Source organism: Crocuta crocuta, unplaced genomic scaffold (assembly GCF_008692635.1).
Source record: "Crocuta crocuta isolate KB4526 unplaced genomic scaffold, BGI_CrCroc_1.0 scaffold131, whole genome shotgun sequence".
Classification (NCBI taxonomy): domain Eukaryota; kingdom Metazoa; phylum Chordata; class Mammalia; order Carnivora; family Hyaenidae; genus Crocuta; species Crocuta crocuta.
The window spans coordinates 17,226,104-17,246,497 of NW_027528977.1; the positions used below are offsets into that span (position 1 = coordinate 17,226,104).

At 42.8% G+C, this 20,394-nt stretch overlaps 1 protein-coding gene across 2 annotated transcripts in view; it reads right to left on the reverse strand.

Moving 5' to 3' along the window:
• TENM2 (teneurin transmembrane protein 2) overlaps positions 1–20,394 on the reverse strand; it is a 3,267,991-nt gene that overhangs the window by 175,069 nt on the left and 3,072,528 nt on the right. For both annotated transcript variants that reach the window (XM_077757352.1, XM_077757353.1), the window contains 2 exons: positions 13,884–14,079; positions 6,638–6,739 (listed from right to left, as the gene is read on the reverse strand). In XM_077757352.1, the coding sequence (XP_077613478.1) occupies positions 6,638–6,739; positions 13,884–14,079 (298 nt within the window). The remainder of the gene's footprint in view (positions 1–6,637; positions 6,740–13,883; positions 14,080–20,394) is intronic.

A 20,394-nucleotide genomic window follows, 5' to 3' on the forward strand; every position in this document is an offset into this window, starting at 1 on the left:
TGCAGCGTATGGGCTTTAGTAGGAGATGGTGGTACAAAAGCAGCATGAATCACGGGAGTCTTTGAATTCTAAGAATGTTCTTTGTTCTCAGAATATGGTCCCTGACTGCCTGCATCAGAGCCTCCTGGGAGGCTTGTTTACAATGCACATGGCTGAGCCACAGCCCAGTCCTATGGATTCACAAATAGCTGGCATCGGGGGTGAGCCTGGAGTTATGCATTTGTAACAACTGCCCCACATAAGTGTCTTTAAACCAAAATTTGGTAGCCATTGTGGGAAGCAACTGGGAGCCACTGAAGTTGTTTAAGGACAGTAGTGACATGCTCCCAAGTGCTCTGGAGAATGTTGGAGGTTGTGAGTAGAGAGAAATGGCATCAGGGAGAGGTTGGCAGCCATATGAATAGGGTTGCGACTGTGAAGGTAGAGAGGAGAAATGAAGCAGATCATGTTAGAGGCTGATGAAACAGGAGTCGGCAAATGATGTGATGAAGGGGGCGATGGGCTGTCTCTGGTAGCTGGGAGAATGATTTAGACAACAGGCTCTGAAGTCAAATGGACTTTGTTTTGAATACTGGCTCAGCTACTTTCCACTTAGTAAACTCTTGTTTCTCTCCTATAAAGTTTTCTTGGATTCAAACTCAAATCCTAGGTATGCAACCACCACACAAACTGCTTGCAAAGTGCATCTTCCGTATGCCTCACATCTCCCGAGGTGAATTTCATGGTCTAGTGGTAAGAACCTGGATAAGACTGCCTGGTTTGAATCCCAGCAATAACACTTCCTAGCTGAGTGATCTTCAGCAAGTGTCCTAACCTCTCTGTGCTTCATTTTCCTCACTTATAAAAGGGGATGGTAGTTGTATATAGAATAGGGCTATTGATGGTTAGGTGAGATAATTATGCAGTTGCTTAGTACAGTGGTTGGCGCACAGTGAGAACTCAATAAATGTGAGTGATGATGATGATGAGTTTGACTTCAGTGTTAGAGCTCAAGAGGGACTGGATAGTGGGTAGATTTGCCAGTTAACAGGAGAAAAATTGCAAGACCCCTGTTGTCTTTTTTCAAGGCTCCACAGAAGCTGGGTAGGAGCTGAAGCCAACCCCCAGAGAGAAGGCTTTATGTTCCTGTGGTTGTGGCATTTCTGGGCCTCCCCTGACAGCTGTTCAGCAGCAGGAGGTGTCATTTCTAATAGCTATTAAGTATGCATTACCTAACAAGTAAGGCTCTTGTGTTTTAAGTTTCTGCTGCAGGTTTGGGCCTCAAGCTCAGAACCAAATAAGCCATCCGAGAAGACAGTGTCAAAAGAGAAGAATCAGAAGCCTTGGATGTCTTCTGAAATACAAGGCTATTTTACCAACAATCCAAGGAAGCATCTCAAGTCAGTGAAAGACCTTTAAATAGAAGTAAATAAAATAAAAAAGGAATCATAATTAAAAAGCATGTAAGCCGCAACAAATAGCATTCGAACAATGAGGAAGTCAATGAATGGGGGATGGTAATAATAAAAACCATAGACTTAACAATAATTTGAATGAGAAGCACACTTACATCTGGATGGGAGAGGTACCTGATGGAGAATGCGACAAAGTACCAGGAAAGAAATGCCATTTGTTTTCAAGCTCTGAGTCCAAACACATTGCTTATTATACTGCACAAGTAATGAAATTCTCTACCGAAAGACAGTTTTTAGTATAGTTCCCTTATTAGAGTCTTTTTCCATGGAATTTCCTTCATGTTCCCTGATGCTAATTGGCTATTTTTAGATTCACATAGATTCATTTCTTCATAAACTATCATCTTAACAAGATCTATACCATTCAAAGTCCACATCACAGCATTTAAGACTCAACACTAACACTTCCCACTTGCTATCACATGCATCCAGCAGAATGGAAGCCTTCAGAAGGTAGGGCCATGGTGTGCTTGTCTGCCATCATATTTCTGGGACTTAGTGCAGTACCTGAGCCATACAAGTCACAAAATAAGCATTTGTTGGATGCATAAATGAGTTCTGTCTCCTCAACTGACTTGGAACAATATGTTAGAACTCTTACACATTCTTCTGATGTGAGGGTCAGTTTCATTTTGACTTTTGAGCCCCTCAGGACCCCAGCAGGGTGGGGGCTGTACAACGAATGCTCTGAAAATTCACGCTGACTGATTCCTCCATTCACCACAAGGCTGTCTTCAGATGCCTGATGCAGACTGGCAGGTGTTTAAGAAGACAAGGAACTGCTGTCGGCACCACACATCTGAGGGCATGGGAGGCACAGTGTGAGGTCAAGAGAGTAATCCGTATTTCTGTCACTTGGACACATACCCAGCCACTTGGTTGTGATGGGAATCTCACTTGCTAACACAGCAAGTTTCCCCCCCTGGCAGGAGGGCCTGAGTCTACCTGCCGCCTGCCGTGGCAGACACTGGCAGCACCGGAGGCATCCTGGGCACAGCTGTCAGAGAAGGACCAAAGGTGAATGCGGGTTTGTGTTGAGAGGGAACTTGGGACTTGGGTCTTCCTAAGGCTTTTATGAAGAAGGAAGAGAAATGATCATGGGCCACAGCTGGGAGGTGGCGGAGCCATTCTGGCTGGCAGGGCCAGCTGACTTTCCTTTCTACGCGTGCCAGCATGATTACCTCACCCTGTCTGCTCCACTTACTTTATGCTAACACTTAGGAGCTTCTGGGGCTCAGAAGTTGTCTGTGAGTGGCAATCTGCCATAACTACTGACGAACTGTGCAGGACCACCTCCCGGTGTCTCTGCCACAGCGGTGCTGGGGGAAGGGAGGTACATGTGCACACAGAGACTCATGCTCGCACACAACCACATTCTAACTTTTCTTTTATTAAAAATCAGAGGTGTATCCTTGATAAGATTCACTGAGGAGGGCACAGCATTTGGCTAAAACTGTGCAGTTTCAACCTAATCTCGAGAAAACATCGGACAAACCCACACTGAGGGACATACTAAAATATACCTGACTGGTACTCTTCAAAACGGTCAAAGTCATGAAGCACAAGAATAAGACTGAGGACTCTTCACAAATTGGAGGGGACATAGGAGACATGACAGCTAAATACAACGTGGGATCAGGACCAGAAAAGGAAGGGCAAAATTGGAAAAAAAAAAAAAAAGTCTGGAAATCAGTTAATAGCATTGCTTCAGTGTTAATTTCCTGGTTTCAATAATTGAACCATTATAATTTAAAATGTTGACATTAGGTGAACTCTGCACAGGAACTCTGTACTATTTTTGCAATTTGTCTGCAAGTCGGAAGGGGTTTCAATATAAAAAAAACTTTCAAACATGGGGGGGTAGTTAAAATAGGATTTATCTCATATTGATATGAGAAAGGATAAAGTGGTATGTTTTAAGTACTTCATACAATGCCTTCTACATATTTAATACTTAATAACTATTTGTTATTATTTAAAAACAATTTGAAGTGGAGCCTTAACTCAGGTGCTAATCATTACATTTAATCACTTGAAGCTCTTACAGTTAAATCTGAGTGTCTATTTTTGCTGGTTTCTCACTTCATCACACAGGTTACGATTTTTGTTCGCTAACTTAATCACACAGCTAGGAATTTTTGTTACTCTGATGAGCCGATATTTATAAAATGAAATGTTAAAGAGTTGAATCTCTCTAGAAGCCAGGCTGGTGTGCATGGGCTCAGGTCCATGTTTGTGATTCTTGAAGTGCAATAAGTGTGTGAGAAGATGACTTAGCTTGAATGCTGATGACCGTGAAAATATTCCTCTCTCAATAGGGTCAGAGGTGGTACTGACATATCCTCTTTATTGCAGTTGATAACTTTTCTCTTTTAAAATTTTGGATTTTGACATTGTTCCTTTCAGGATAAATTCATTAATGTAAATGTGATGAGCTGACTTAGAGAAATATGTTAAGTAAATAATAAGATAGATGGTTCATGAATTCATGATTTTGAAAATCATAAAGGTGGTACATGAAAGAGCAAAGTTTGGGAAAAAAAAAAGGCCTAGAATATTTCCCAATATTGTTAATGAAGTAGCTTAAACTGTGTCCATTTCAAAAATACTAAGGAAGAAATATATTTAGGGCAAAGAGGTTGAAGTTTACTCATAATACTCTTTAGCCAACTTTGCCAAGAATAAATAGGGAAAGAAGGAAAAACCGTTTTATTCTTCAAATATTCAATTTTTCCCACTGTAGGCATCAAGAGCTAAATTAAAATATACAACAAGTTCAAAGGCTGATTACAGGAATAGCTCCCGAGTATGCAGGAGTAACTACTCTTAACAGCCGCTCAATATTTGTTTCACAAGGATCAATTATATACCATGGCTAATACACACTTGGAGAGTGCGCCCGGCCACAGTGCAGGTGGTGAATGCAAAACTCACACCGAGAGTCCTTTTAAGCAGCTAAATGCACACGCCATTACAGATCCATAATGCAGAATGGACGCCCATCTGCAAATGGATTTAGAGCGAGGAGTTCTTAAATGGCTGAGGTACTTAGGCCTGAAAGGGCAGTTACTGGATGTGCTGCCAGAGCACACATGGTTTTTAGGATTAATAATACATCGATGTGTGTCAGTGTTAATATACATTTACAGCTCACAGGCCATGCAGCGGAGGGCTGAGCCCATTTGCAGCCACATATGAAAGGACTGTTCTGTTCTTCCTCTCATTAATGTCTTCACTCCTAGGAAAATTAGATTATGCAAGAAAGGCCATTCAAGCAGTATTGAGGTTTTCCCTCCTTTACAGCATTCACAAGGAAAAGTGGTCGGTACAGTGAAGCTCTGTGTCATTCATTCGTCCCCCTTCATGGTGCCTCAGAACCTAGCTGAGCAAAGCACTCAAGTGTCCACGGTCTACTTGGTGATGTGTCCGCATGCCCCTGGATACAGGCTTCTTGCTGTGCTTTCCTTTGGTATCTGACAAGTTTACTAAAACTTTCATATTACTTAATGATAGAGGAGATGTCTGTAGTTGGTATCATTTAGGGATTGGTCTCGTGCATGTGCAACCAAATCCAGAACTTCAAGTTCAAGGAAGTCCCCTTTGCTTATCACTCAGCACTCAGAAAACTGGGAATCACAAATATTTGAACTATTGTGAATATCTGAAATGCAATTTTCTCCAGCAATTGTGGGGAGAATGGGAAAAAGGAGTGGCTCTAGTTAGCATTTACAGAGTAGCTTTATTAATAAGTGTCTCTCTCTCAGCGCATCAAGGCATGATGATGGCTTTTTAATGAAGGGCACATAAAAATGATGAAAAGATTGTTTAAATATATAAATAAATATAATGTGATATACATAAATTAAAAGTGGTAAACATAAACTCTTTGAGGGATCACAATATGTTCTGCTAAGAGCTTTGGGTGTGTTTGCCTCATACCATCCTCACAGTGAACTTGTGAAGGAACTCCCCACCTTTCCACAGGAGGAAACTGAGATTCAGAAATTTAGAAATGTTAGATTCAGAAATGTTAGGTCACTTGCTCAAAGTCACAGAGACACTCAGTGGCAGAGTGGAGATTCAACCCAGAAATGCCTGACTCCTCAGCAAGGGCTCTGAAACTCTTCCTCATTCCTTTCCATACTGGGATATGACCTGCTGGTGGGTGAGGAATCAGTGTAGTGTTTTCTTTAAGTTTATTTATTTTGAGAGAGAGAGACAGAGACAGACAGACAGACAGACAGAATGAGCAAAGGAGAGACAGAGAGAAAGGGTGAGGGAGAATCCCAAGCAGGCTCCACGCTAAGAGCCTGGGGCGTGATACCACAAAGTGTGAGATCATGTCCTGTGCTGAAATCAAGAGTGGGATGCTGAGCCCTCAAGATGCCCCAATCAGAGTAGTTGGTTTTAACGGGTGTTTTTAGATGAAATAGAAAGGAATCATGGAGCAAAGATAAGTGTAGTTTTGTGAAAGTTTAATTTTAATTTTATAGTTGTATCTACCTAGAATATACATATGTGTATGTGAGTGTGCACACCATATCTAAAAAGGGTGAGAAGCTCTGCTTTCTCTTACACTTGCCTCTGACAGAGCCACTTGAAGGTTATGCTCAAGGTCTTTTGCAAGCTAGGTATGCAGCCCCTAAGTCCCCTGTTTTTGTGAGAGTAATTTTCTCTTATATTACCTTTCCCCCAAGAATCCCAGGGCCCCAGCAATTCTGTGCAAAGGAGTGTAGATAAATTAATAATACAATTTAAAACCGATTCCACCAAGATAAATAGCGCTTCCTAGATTGAGAGCGTAGCTGGCCAGAATGAATGAAATTTACTAACCCTGAGATGCTTAATCTTCCATTACATAGAAGTTAATGATTATAAGAAAGGAGTGATGGTAATTCACTTTTGCTTTTACAGGAAATCCAACCATCTAATTTTTAGCAAATCTTTCTTAGCACACCTCGATGCCAAGGATAACCTCCCTGCTCTTATAGGTATATTGGCCAATTGTCATATATTAAAACCTGCTCTTTGCTAAAGAGACAGGTCTTCTAGCATGCATGGGCTTACAAGTTGCCCCAGTGGAATTCTGAGGGGGGGGTTCTTCTTTGTTGCCCCTTCATTCACACTTTCAAAGAAGCCTAAGTCTTGTTATCCAACCATACCAGGGAAGTAGTGGCAAGTACCTTTAGCACAGTCTGCTCCTAGAAATCCTGGGAAGCAGTGACACAGCCCGGACACACATTCGCCATTCCCATGGCAGTTACGTGGACAATCTTGCACTGAATCTGAAAAAGAGAGAAACTTAGCAACTATCATTTCCCCTGCCTGCTGATGAAGCAATTTGGTAATTAACCACCCACCATTTTTGAAGACCAGTAGTAGTAACCTCAAGTGCCCACAGGCTACTGGTAGCGAGTGTGAGTGAGTGCAAGGAATGGAAATTAAAGGGATGAGGGCAATGTGAACAATGCATGGAAGTAACCACTGCTCTCTATCTCACTAACATCCAGGCAGGAATGCAGGGTTAGTATTGCTGCAACATCTGCTTTTTCAAAAGAAATAACTTATTTGGACTTCAAATCTGAAGTTTCCCATGTCTGAATGTTGACAGGTTTAAAACATTATGAATGCTGTCCCCTTCCCTCCCCTGGCCCTCTTCTTTTCAGACTATCAATCTGAGATATGGTCTGATGTGTGGGACATCAGCCTTTAGCCTCAGGTACAGGGGAGGAGTCTCCAAATGACAGCGATTGTTCCTGATCCCAGGTTTGTAAAGAAATCTCTTGCTTTAAGGAAACAAAAATCCAAATGTGTAAGACTGACCAATTAGGCATGATTTTGGATGCATTAAGCAGTAGGTTTTAGGTCGTATAAAAGTCCTTTTATGCCTACCTTTTGCAGATCTTATTTTTCATGAAAATCAATTAGTTCCCATTTGTTCTAACCAGCAGAGCTGTCTTGCTTCGTGATTTACCTTTCTATGTGTGCTCTCAAGTCATAATTTCAAAGGGATCATTTTGGAACTTTTTCATGTTGATTTGGGTGTACACAGATGAAGACATGCTCTTAAAATTATCATTATTATCATCCTCATTTTTTTTTGCCTTAAATTAAAATAAACACATTTATTCTTTCAGGTGTCAAATTACTAAGATGATGAAAAGAAAAACACAAGCTATCATGGCCAGAGTGTGACCTTTACCAAACCCTTGGGGGGTCTGGGTCACTGACTTGGTGGATGCTGCATGAAAGTCAGATGGTTCTGAATGGAGTAACCTGAGAGCGGTAAGGAAGGTTTTTCCTTTAAACCAAAATTTCCAATTACTCCCACTTTGGACTGAAAATCAAAGCTGTGCATACTACTTTCTTTCTAGTGTTTCCCTTCCTGGTTCTCTTCTTCCAGAACCAAGCTGCAGTTGGTTTCTGGCACTCTGAGGAGAACAAGTGAGTATAGTTGCTTTTCTGAAATCAGGTAAAAGACTACAGACTCCATCAAACCAATTTCTTGAATGTTTATCAATTAGCACTTCAGGCTGAAACTCTTTGAGGTTGGCTCCATGGGTGGGCTGAGAAATATCCAGGTGGCTACTGATTTCCACTAATTCATCAGGTATGCATTCATTCAAGAAGGTTTAGGTTGAATCATGAAGTAGTTGCTTCTGCAGGTCAAAAATCAGTAATTTCACATGGTTTGGGGAGATAATTCTCCATGTCTCCAATTCTCCATACGTATTTCTGAATGTCTTGTGAGCTGAGACACTGACTGCCTTAGTTCTGGACTATCTTTTCAAGGTTGTCTGCACAGTGAACTACTTTGGAGGACCGGTATAGTGTCTGTCTCCAGAGCAAAGGGCAGGTTTACTTACTGTCCAGGATAGTAAAGATAATATTTCCCTCTAGAGCAAAGAATGAGAAGGCCCAGAGCCCATTTGGAGAGACTCGGACATGATAAACTCAAGATTTCTTTTCTATGATGCAACCTATTACATGTGCAGGTATCATGTGACCCTGTTCATGTAGCCCTGTGGGAACTAGGGCTTGGAGGACTGGCACATATACTAATAACTGGATATTGCATTGCTCTGAGTAATAAAGGCCCTTGTCTCTGACCCAAGAGTTTCATGTCTTCTGATAATATCTATGAAATTGTGGCAGGCTAACAGGTTAGCTTACAATTAGGGTGAGCTCTCAGACCTGTAATAATTCTTAACATATGGTTCACTTTATTAACTAAACACTTATTATATGTGACTTACTGTAAAAGACATTGGTGAATACAAGGATGAATAAGACACGGAAGGTCCCTGCCCTAATGTAACTTCCACTGTCATGGAGAATACAGCCCTCCCTTCTGCCACCAATATATCAATGAATAAAACAAGTAAAAGTTGTGATAAGCACTTTGAATAGAATAGGATACATTGAAAGGGAGTAGCAGGAGGAAGCTACACAGGGAGGAAGACCAGAAAGGGCCTCTCCATTCTATGCAGGTGATATTTAACGGTGAGCTGGGATAGGCAAGTGAAGAGCTAAGAAAAGAGTATTTTAGGCAGTAGGAATAGCTTATGTAAAGTCCCTGAGGTGGGAAATAGCAGAACTGATCCAATGTGGCTGGAGGGTAGCGAAAAGGAATAGAGTGATATGAAATGAGTTTGGAGAGATCCAGGCAGGGGTCAGATCATCTGGGGTCCTGTAGGTCATGCAGATGAGTTGGATTCTTTTCTGTGACTGATGGGAACAAGCAGTCTTCAACATAGAAATGGCACTGTCCACTTTGCATTTTAAGTGGCGTAGTGCGGACATTTTAAGTGTCCACTTTGCATCTACAGTTATGTAGAGATTGCTTCTCCCTCGACCAGCATCCAGGTCTGAGAATGGTTTGGTGCAAACTGACCCCGCTGAGGGGCACCTGGGTGGCTCAGTCGGTTGAGTGTCTGACTTCAGCTCAGGTCATGATCTCATGGTTTATGGGTTCAAGCCCCACATTGGGCCCTGTGATGATAGCTCAGAGCCTGGAGCCTGCTTCAGATTTTGTGTCTCCCTCTCTCTCTGCCCCTCCCCTGTTCACACTTTGTCTCTCTCTCTCTCTCAAAAATAAATAAACCTTAAAAAATTAAAAAAAACCACAATAACCCTAACACTGTTGAGCTCAAAGCACCCTGTTTCAAAATGTACCATCTTTAGAGATAAGGCAGCAGAGGTTGAGGGAGGTTTTTGTCACTGGAGTCCCATGGAAAAGGACCAAGCTCTTTGCTGGGCTGGAGTGCCTCTCTTGCCCTTTAGCTGAAGTATTTATCCTTAATGTCCGTTTATAAAATATTTAGCTCCTAGGCATCTTCCTTCCCTACCTTCTCTCAATCAAGAAGAGTTTTGTATCCCTTTCTCTATGTTCCTGTAATTCCTACTATCAGCCTTTCATGTGTCTGTATTCTCTCATCAGGCTCCATGAGGAACAGACCTGATATTCACTGGGTATTCACTGAGGTATTCTTAATGCTTGGTATACAACAGGTCCTTGGTCAACACCTTGTCACCTTGTCAAACACCTTGTCAAAGTGTATTCACACACGTGTGTGTGCATGTGTGTGTGTAGAAGGGTAGAAGAATCCAATATAAGCAAAAGCTGTAATGATGAGTATTTTTTATTGCATTTTCTCAGCATTTCTTTTTTCTTTTTTTCTTTTTTAATTTTTATTTCTAGGAGAGAGAGAGAGAGAGAGCGTGAGCAGGGGGTGGTGAGAGAGAGAGGGAGACACAGGCTCGGAAACAGGCTCCAGGCTCTGAGCTAGCTGTCAGCACAGAGCCCGACGCGGGGCTCGAACCCACGAACCGCGAGATCATGACCTAAGCGAAAGTCGGACGCTTAACCGACTAAGCCACCCAGGCGCCCCGACATTTTCTCAGCATTTCTACAGTTTTGGAAAGAGCAACCACATGGTGCTGCTGAATTATAAAGGGAGCCCACACTTTTAGTTCCCCTTTTGCAACACTGGATCAAATAGTACGGATGTGATAGTATCAGTTTTCCTTTCTGTCAGCCTGGCTTGAATTTTCTTGAGGAAACAATGGCAGGTGCTGAGAGGAAGCCCAGGAAATGGGGTTTTTACACATGCAGAGGGCGGTCTCTAGTAAATCTGCACCGCACTTTGAGTATGCCACTCTGTTGTCCCCTGAGATGAAACTCATTTCTGAAAGCAGCCTGCTTCTTTCCAAAACACATCAAAAGACTTCCGTGAGTCAAAGGTATATTTAGTGTGATCGCTGGTTGACACCCGTCTAACATTTTTTCTTCTGTTTCATATCGCAGGGGCTTGGGTGCTCCTGGCTGTTCTTGATGGAGAACGTTCTGATAATAGATACGTGTGGGAAAATCTCTGAACCAAAGAAAACACTGTTCTTTTCCCTGCATTTCAGGCCAATTACTATCATTGCTCTATCAAGATGTCTGCCCAATTATTAGGCCGATTACCTTTGACTTTCTCTTCGAGCTCCAGTCCAGACAAGAGAAATTCTCTGGGGAGAACTGCTATTCCCATCTCTGACAGGCGAATGAGGGTAATGGCCTGGGGGAAGGGTATCTCACTACCACAACGTCTGTGTCTATGTGGATAAAGGAGATGGAAGGCAGAAGCCATTATTAGATAATCTGACCCCCAGAAAACTTGCTGTGCAGCAGGAAAGGGATTTATTTGGCTGGAATCCAAAGCAATCCAGTGGTTAAGAGCATAGGCTCTGGGGAGTTTGGATGCTGACTCCACCCTGGATTTGTGTGTACGATCTTGGGCAAGTTGTTTAACTTTTCTCCGTGGTCGCTTTTCTGCTAGAAGATAGAACGCTGGAGGTACCTACCTCACATGACTACTCTATGGGTTGAATGGCCTAGTACTCCCAGAGGGACTGATCCAGAGGTGAGCAAATTGTCAGCACCCCATAAATGTGTATTTGTTTTTGTTATTAACCATTTCAATGAGTCCCTGTAGGTGCCAACTAAGCCAGCTGCTGTTTATGGCATGTGGTTTTATGATTGTGCCAAGCCTTTCGAGTTTAAATACAAGGTGACACAAAGGGTATAATTTCTCATATTCTTTCTTTTTTCTCTTGTGGGAGCGAGTGGGGGAGGGGCAGAGAGAGAGAATCCCAAGCAGGCTCTGCACTGTCAGCACAAAGCCGATGTGGGGCTTGAACCCATGAACCATGAGATCATGAACCTGAGCCAAAGTTGGATGTTCAACCAACCGAGCCACCCAGGCGTCCCCCTCATCATGTTCTTAAACTTAAGATTGTTCTTTTTTCTTTTTTTAAAATATTTTTATTTACTTCTAGGAGAGAGAGACAGCGTGAGCAGGGGAGGGTCAGAGAGAGAGGGAGACACAGACTCTGAAATAGGCTCCAGGCTCTGAGCTGGCAGTCAGCACAGAGCCCGACGTGGGGCTCGAACCCACGAACCGCGAGATCAAGACCTAAGCGAAAGTCGGACGCTTAACCGACTGAGCCACCCAGGCGCCCCAAGATTGCTCTTAATCTCAACAACTCAAACTACTTTTTTCCTCCTGTGAGCTGGTTTTTATCAAACTTTTCACTTCTCCTCATCCCCCATTGGTATGTAATCTGATTCTGGAAATTTTCTGTCACTGTGGAAGACATTTTCCAGTGGCTTCCATTATACAAAGTTTATGACATTAGTTTAGAGCAGGGGTTGGCAAACTTTTTCTGTAAAGGGACAGAAAGTAAATATTTAGGTTTTGTCGGCCAAACTGTCTCTGTTGTTACTACTCAACTCTGTTGTTTTAGCTGCCAGAGACAATACGTCAACAGATGAACATGGCTGTGCTCCAGAAAAAACTTTATTTATAAAAGCAGGCAGTGGGCCAGACTCAGTCCATAGGCTACAGTGTGCCAACCCCTGCTTTAGACCATTTGGCTAGTCCTGATAGGGCAATTTTTCCTTAGCAGAGGGAATAAGGTTTAACTTTGATGCTACAGTCAATACCAAATCCTGATTTTATACCATTTGGAAGTTGTGGCTATTGATAACAAATTGCCACCTACATTCTCAGTTGGCTTACATAGATCTTTCAAGAATTAAGGAACCCCTCAGAGAAATCCATGTGGCCAATACAGAAGTTCTGAAAATGCAGTCACTAGAAAAACAGTTGTACAAGATAGGCTCCAAAAAATCCATCAGCTCTTATTTGGGGACTACTAGCTCCATTGTAGGCACAGTCCATATGTAAAGTCACATCATCCTTCCCTTCAGGGACATAGTTACTATGTTTTCACAAATGAAACTGAAGGTCTGGGATGTAAGTGACTTTCCCAGTTAGGAGATGGGAAAGCAAAACTGGGATTAAGCCCTCTATCGCCAAGTCTTTCCTCATGACACTACTTTATTGAGGCACCTCCAGTGAAACTCAACATCCACAAATAAACACGTTGGAAAGAACATGCAGAAAGACCAAGGAGCCTATGCCTTTTCTACCATGTCTATATCCTGGGGACCTGAAGGGACTCAGTTTTCTGAGCCTCAGTGTATTCCTCTGTGAAACACTGCCCCAGTTCATAAATGTTCTACCCAGGATCTGTTATCTTCATTAGGATAAAAACCCAATGACAAAATAGATTTAATGAAAATATCTGTAGCTTATGTAATTGTTAAAATTCTTAAGGTTTGCTTTAGAAAACATCTTCTCAAACTAATCACCCATTCAGAGATTTGTAAACACATATAAGAGGACATTTTGAATAAAACCATAGCTTCTCCTTTGAAAGCTAATAAAACATAGGGCTAAAACATGCCAAAAGTGACCAGTGCTTAATTAAAGCATTTTGAGATTTACCTACTTGGGAACAAAGATACGATTTTTTTTTCCTTTTTTTTTTTTTTTTTTTTTTTATTTTTTTTTTTNCGCCCCCGATTTTTTTTTCCTTATGTCTATATCCTTTTCTTGATTTATTTTTATGTTTTTTTAAAAAAGACTTTTTATTTTGAGCTTTCCTGGATTTTAAAGAGAAGTTCTGAGCTGATGTGAATGGTCTATATTTATTGGAATCCCTAGTGCATGTTTAGAGATTTATGTACTTTATGTTATTTGATTCCCACAAGAGCCTTATGCCATGGGTCCTAGTTCTATCTCAGCACAAGGTAAGTGAAGCATGCAAAAGTCCAACGATTTATGTAGGTTGTGTGGCCAGGACTTGAATCAGCCTGTCCCACCCAAGCTCTTTACCACAACAGGATCCTGTAGACAGCCTTCCTGTTTCAATCAGGGCTAGTTTTAGGTGGAAGATACTCTGAGGCCTAAGTAAGGGATTCTGCTTTGGTTTCCAATACAGTCGAAACTACATTGGAAGATGCGCCTTCTACAGAGAAATCCAGAATGTTTCCGTTCTTCCCCTGGTGGCATATCACCTCAGAGACCCCATACCTACCTAAGACAACAGTGTTGAAGGAAACCATCTCTTTGTCTTTGCCATCATTGTAGAAGGCCAGGTGCCACAGGCCCACATCCAGGTACTGTACAAACACGGCTTCATTTTGAACCAGGGTCTGTATGCTCCGGCGTTCCCTGGGTGACTCTACCACACTCCACTTCTCCTTCCCATCCAGACGCTCCATGAAGTCATACTAGGGAAAGAAGAGAGAGTGACACGTGTGAAAGAGGTTATAGTCCCGGTCCCATGATTAGTACCTTCCCCTCCCACCCCATTAGTTAACTGAGGAATACATTTGAGCACATTTTACTACGAGTTCATCCAGTAAAAGAAGAATCACAAAAGTTGTAATAATAAGCCACCGATAATTATGCTCATAATTATCGTTAATAGTTTTATTTATTTCTATAGGCTACAATCCCTTTTCTGCAGTTTGAAATCCAAAAAGCTTTAAAGCTCAAACTTTGATCATTCTTTATGTACGTGTGTGTGTGTGTGTGCGCGCACGTGAGAGAGAGAGAGATTGACTGATTATTGGTATAGTCACTACTAGGGTATATAATACCTAGTATGTGCCAAGTATAACTGTTTTGTAATTCTCCAAATTCTGGATTTCAAAAATCATTTGGCTCCCCAAGAGTTTCAGATGAGGAATTATAGACTCATGTTACCGGCTACAATTTACTGCTCATTTACCGAGGGGGAAGGTGGAATAGAAGATTAGTTAAGAATGAGGATTGTGTTCACTATATTGTATACCTGAAACTAATGTAACATTGTATGTCAACTATATTTTAATTAAAAAAAAAAAAAAAAGAATGATGGTTGTGTAGCCAGACTATCTAGGAGAGACTCAGGCATTAGCTTCACCTATCTGTGCCTCAGTTTCCCCATATGCAAAACTGAAAATAATAGTATCTATTTTATAGGTTGTTGTGAAGAATAAGATAATATTTAGAACAGTGCTTGAAGCAGAGCAAACACAAAATACATGTTAGCTAGCTATCATCATCATCATCATCATTTCATTCATTCAATTCTTGCAAAAATCCTAAAGATAACTACTGATTGTATCTTATTTTACAGATAAGAAAACTGAGGCTCAGAGAAGTCAAACAACTTGTCAAAAGTCACACAGCCACTAAGTGGCCAAGCAAAAACTTAGACCTAAATATCTCAGAGAAACCACCAATTAAATATTGTACTCGTTCAGCGGAAACTGGGCTCATAACTGGAAGTGATCAATTAGAAATAAAGTAGTCAGTGAAGGCTACTAAGATGAGGAAAAGGGGGGGGGGGGCAAGAGAAACCNCAAGAAAGCCCTGTCCTAGAGAATGGTGAAATCTTCTGGTGGGCAAGTTGGAGCCACTGATGATCCCTAAGCAGTGACTGATGCAATGGAAGGAATGTTTTCAGGAATTCATTTGCAGGCAGGATACAAAATGTTCTAGAGGGGGAATGAAATGAACCAGGAAGACCAGTTGGGAAATGACTGTAGAAATCCAAATATGATGTGACAGGAGTCTGGATTAAGACAGTCAATGAGAAGAGGAGATAACTTTGGAGGAATGTTTTTAAGAAAGAAGGGATCCCACTTGACCATGGGCTAGACAGGGAGGATGAAGGAATAGGCAGAGAGGACACCAATGTCTCTTACTTGTTGACAATAAAATCAATAAGACCCCTGTAGAAATGGGCTAATCTGTGAACTCTTTTAAAAATCACTGCACAGAAAAGTCAGTTGCTCTGTGACTTCCAGAAAACATTCAAAGTGCAAGTCTCTAGCAGATAAAAACCACCACTGTGGGATTAAGCTCTCTCTCACCACTTCCCCTCCATAAAAAGGATTTTATAGGTTACAGACATTTACTATAACCTCTTTCATGAACTTCATAGAATTAAAGTCCAGGAATCTATTAATGTGACTTCCCCATCATTAGAATTGCCAGTTTTTCCATCTAAAACGTGATCATTGAAAACAAAGGAGTCTTTAATTCTAAGTGCAAAGGCTTTACCATCAGACAAACCGGGGTTTGAATTCTGACTGCCTCTTGCTATTATTTGAAGTTGGATCAATCTACTTTTAGACTCTTCCTGGTTTGCATACTAGGGAATATTAATACTCACCTTTTGGAGATGTTATAAGGATGACATGACATAATGCTTAGGGCAGTGTCTGGAAGGTAATAACAATTTTACTAAGTACCTCATGACTAGGAGATACTTAATGGTAAGTTGTAACTATCAAAGGAGTAGCTGGTTCCGGTTTTTCCATCTGGGGGTTAGATGGTCAATGCTTAGGAAGTGAAAATTTTCCCATCTCTCAGAAAACAAGTATAGATATTTAGCTTTCTTTCCTCTACCCCATATCCCATTGGTCACAACTGTCTTTATGGGATACAATAAATGATTTGAAGTGATACAACAAACCAATGCTGCTTTCGGAGACCTCTGGAACCAAAGCATTTGTTCCTTAGCAACCTCGTAAATGTCCAACTACCCAGACCCATGTCTACAAATTGCTGTCAGCCAGAGGAATGAGTGTAACTTCCTTGGTGCTGAGGTGAGAAGAATACACTTCATTTGGGGCCCACGATATCACCCCCACGAGGAAAAGTTTGGGCAAGGTGGTTACTTGTATGGAACCATTGCTCATTATTAATTTGGACATTAGTCATCTCTCGCTGAACTGGCTGGCTGGCCAAGAGCACCAAAGTGGCTTAGGACCAGCAGCGGTACTAGCTGTCCAACCAATCAAATTGCTCTGGGAAAAGGTATCTACCAGAGCAGAGAGAGGCATCTATTTTGGCTGCCTCCTCTCAGTCACTCCAAAGAAGCTTGGAGGGCAGTTTTCATTTAAGGCAGAATCTGCAAGCCAGGGGCTGTAAACAGGGCATTGGGACATGTGGATGTGATACGATATAATGTCTGATGTGACTCAATCCTGAACCCTCTATTGTGCTTTGCTTTTTTCAAAGCACTCTTCAAGCTCTAAAATCATACAACTTATTTTTATGTTTATTGTCTTTCTACTCAGGAGAATGTAAACTCCAGGAGGGTGGAGTGGGGGTGGGGGGTTTGTTTAACTGCCTGATGGAGAGATAGAGAGGACTTCTGAGCTTTAGACTACTTAGGGTTAGAATCCTGGCACTGCCACTTACTTGCTGTGACACTCACACATGTTATTTAAATTCTCTGTGCCTCAGTCTCCTTATCTTTAAAATGAGGACAGTAACTGTTTATATCAAAGCATTGGTGCAAGGATTAAGTGAACCAATTCATCTATGGTGTTTAGGACAGTACTTTGTATATGGGAGACATGCCCTAAAGGTTTCAGCTATCATTATCATGATTCACTACTCTATCTCATTGATCTCAAGCAGAGTCTGATAAGTAAATATTAAATGAATCAAATACTAAATTTGTAAATGAGTTTCACTGTAAGCAACAAAATTGGAATGTATTCAAGGTTTTGTCTCTGATAATAATCACTTGCCCTCCCTAACGTGCTGTCTGGAAGGAAAGAGGATGGGGTAGAATTACAGACAGCAAGGCTGAGTTGTGGACCACCCAGCCTATGCATGTGATGGGAAGTTGTGGTGTTTGCACATTCCCATGTATCAAGATTTGCAAGGTGACTGTATGAGGCCATCATGACTTCCCCTTCCCAAATTTCAGAGGGATGGTGTACAATGTCTGCCTTCCTCCTCAGGACTTTCCTGGTTCCCTCTCTTGTCTTGCCTTCCTACTCTGACACTGTTTCTTAGTGTCCACTGTGGTAGTGATTGCTGATCATGGTCTATATTGGGGTCTCACGCTTTTTCAGCCTCCTTGCTGCTGGGTGGGGAGCATGCGGTGATGTTCCAGTCAATGGAACATAGCTGTGGGATGAGCTCCACGTCCAGACTCTGCCATAAAACATCCTGTGCAACCTCCTACTAGCTCTCTCTCTACCCCTATCTGCCTCTGGAGGGTGCCAGGTCACCCTTACAGCCCAGGGTGGTGGAGCCACAAGACAGGAATGGCCTGGATCTGAGCACAAGCCCTTGGAGGAAGGCTGAAATTATGACATGAGCAAACAATAAACACTTATTAAACCAAGCCATTGAATTGTTGATGCTTCTTCGTTACTTCAGTAGCGCCTATCGTGGAGTGATGCTTCTCTTTATTCCCAGTTACTCCCCAAGATCAGGGTGGATTCCAGCATATTTGCCATGGAGTCAAGACCCAACCTATTATGTGTGGGATGTCTGTTTACCCTAGTTTTCCCAGGAGTGTCCTATTTGACACTGCTTGCTTCTTCTTTCACTCCAGAAAGTGCTCCAGTCTGGGATATATAGTCACCCTACTCACAGGTGAACAAGCACTAAGCAGCATCATGGAGCACCACTTATGGCTGCTGTAACTTTGGTAGGGGTTGGAGGCTGGTAACACAAGGTGGATCAATGCAGCCAAATGAAGAGACTGCCTTCTAGGGTGGGGAGTACATGAGCTCAGTGAGAAGCCGGTTTGCAGGGAGGCCATCTGGTCTAGGAGAGCCTCTGCTCTCTTGGATTCTTAGACTGCAGGCTGGCCAGCTTGCTTGGCAGCCTGGCTGACACTAGAAGGAGGCCATTTTCCAAAGGCAGAGGCCCTGGCCAGAGTTTCTTTTTCATATCCCAGCACTGGGGATTGATAACTTAGGCTTGGTACCAGGGACATCTGTCTCCTCTTTTCTAAGACCCCATCACGATCAATCCTGGATATAGGGATGCTCAGGAGATTGTGCTGTGCTTGGTTGACTAAGGGGTTGCTCCATAGCACATTCTATCTAAAAGATCTGCAGAAGCCCTGGAAGAGATTAGGAGGCACATGACCAAATCCCGGTAGGAGGTGTATGTGTGCATGGGCTGGCTTTGGGAAGAAGTCTGTCTCCCAAGGCAGCTTCTCTCTCTTGACTTGGCAATAAAGCCACCCACAGGGTGATATCGCAACAGCCCAAAATAAACACCCCCACCACCCCCAGTTCTCTCTTTTTCCTTGGCCTTTGAAAAATAACCTACGTTGGCATGCAATGTGAGGGCTGTGGCTTTGAGTCATCAGTCATGCCAAGAGTGGCATGAAAATGCAACTTTTACGAGCGCTTGAGAGGCAAAAAAATAAACCACAGCAAATATTTGACTGATCTAATTATAAATCTCCCCTACTTCTTGGCAGAGACCAAGGAGGAATGGTAATTAAGATAACTTAGTGGGTTTGCAAGAGGAGCTGCAGGAGAGAGCAAAGGGGGCGGGACCATTGAGCAGGACCTGTCACTCTCCCAGAAGGGAGAGTGTCCACAGGCAGGGAGTGTGTCGACAAGAGATGCTTCTGGAAGCTACACTGATACACACCTGCCAAAGAGGGTAAGGTTAAAGACGGACTCATTGCCCTTCAGGAAGATGTTATTACTGGGTCCAGGACCCTGAGAAGGGGGGAAATAACTTTATTGCCATTTGGAACGTCTGCTTGCTGAGGGTTGATGTGGACGGGAAAAGCAATAAATGTTGACATTTGCCACGGACGGCCTGCTGCTCCCTTGCTCCATGCTGGCAGCATCCCTGGCCTCCCAATATCTGATTTCGATGGTACCTCAGATGGCAGGGCACACTCAGCAGTTGGTAGGATGGCAGGGAGGCAGCACGTGCACGTGAGGGCTGCTTGAAGTCACATTACCACAGGGTCTCTGGTCGCATCCGGTGACGACTGGCAGCAATGGGTCACTCACGGGGGCCTATTCATCTTCTGCCTCCAGCAAGGCCTTTGGCAAAATGCGCCTGGCTGATTCCTCATTAAAGCTCAGCACAATTTCTTTTCTCTCCTTCAAAGTGGCTGAGTGCCGAGGGGTACGTGGAACAATGACAGCAGCAGGGCCCTGCTCCAGTGGGGGCTGCCTTCCTTTAGTGTGGCCCCGCCTGTCTTGCTCAGGATGCCAGTCCACTTCCTACTTCCAGCATCTGAGTCAGTGAACCAGATGCCACTAGGCTCAGCTGTGTGCACTGCTGGGGCTGCGGGTCCACCCGCTATGAGAATGAGCTCCTAGGTTCTCTAGGGACACAGCACCTGGATCTGCTGACCATAAGTATGCATTGTGCAAGACTCCACGAGTCAGGATCAAGCAGACTAAAAGTAGAGAAGACCCAAGCACAGTTCTGTGAGATAAGGAGTGCAGGAGGATACACCTGTGTGGGTGGAATCCTGATTCTTCTATCACAGGTCCTCCTACAGCAGTGGGGAAAGTAACCACCAAAAATAAGACTTATTATTTATCTGGGCACTTGCTATGTGCCAGGCATGATGGCAAGTGCTGACGTATGTTATCTCATTTACCCTCCCAGAAACTTTATTTGCATCCCCACTTCTCAGGAGAGAGTAATGGCTGGTACATAAGTAAAGTAACATATCCAGTGCCGCTGACGGTAGTTGGTGGCCAAGCAGAGACTTGAACTTGGATTTGCCCGAGTCTTAACAACTACAGGAGGTCGCTTCA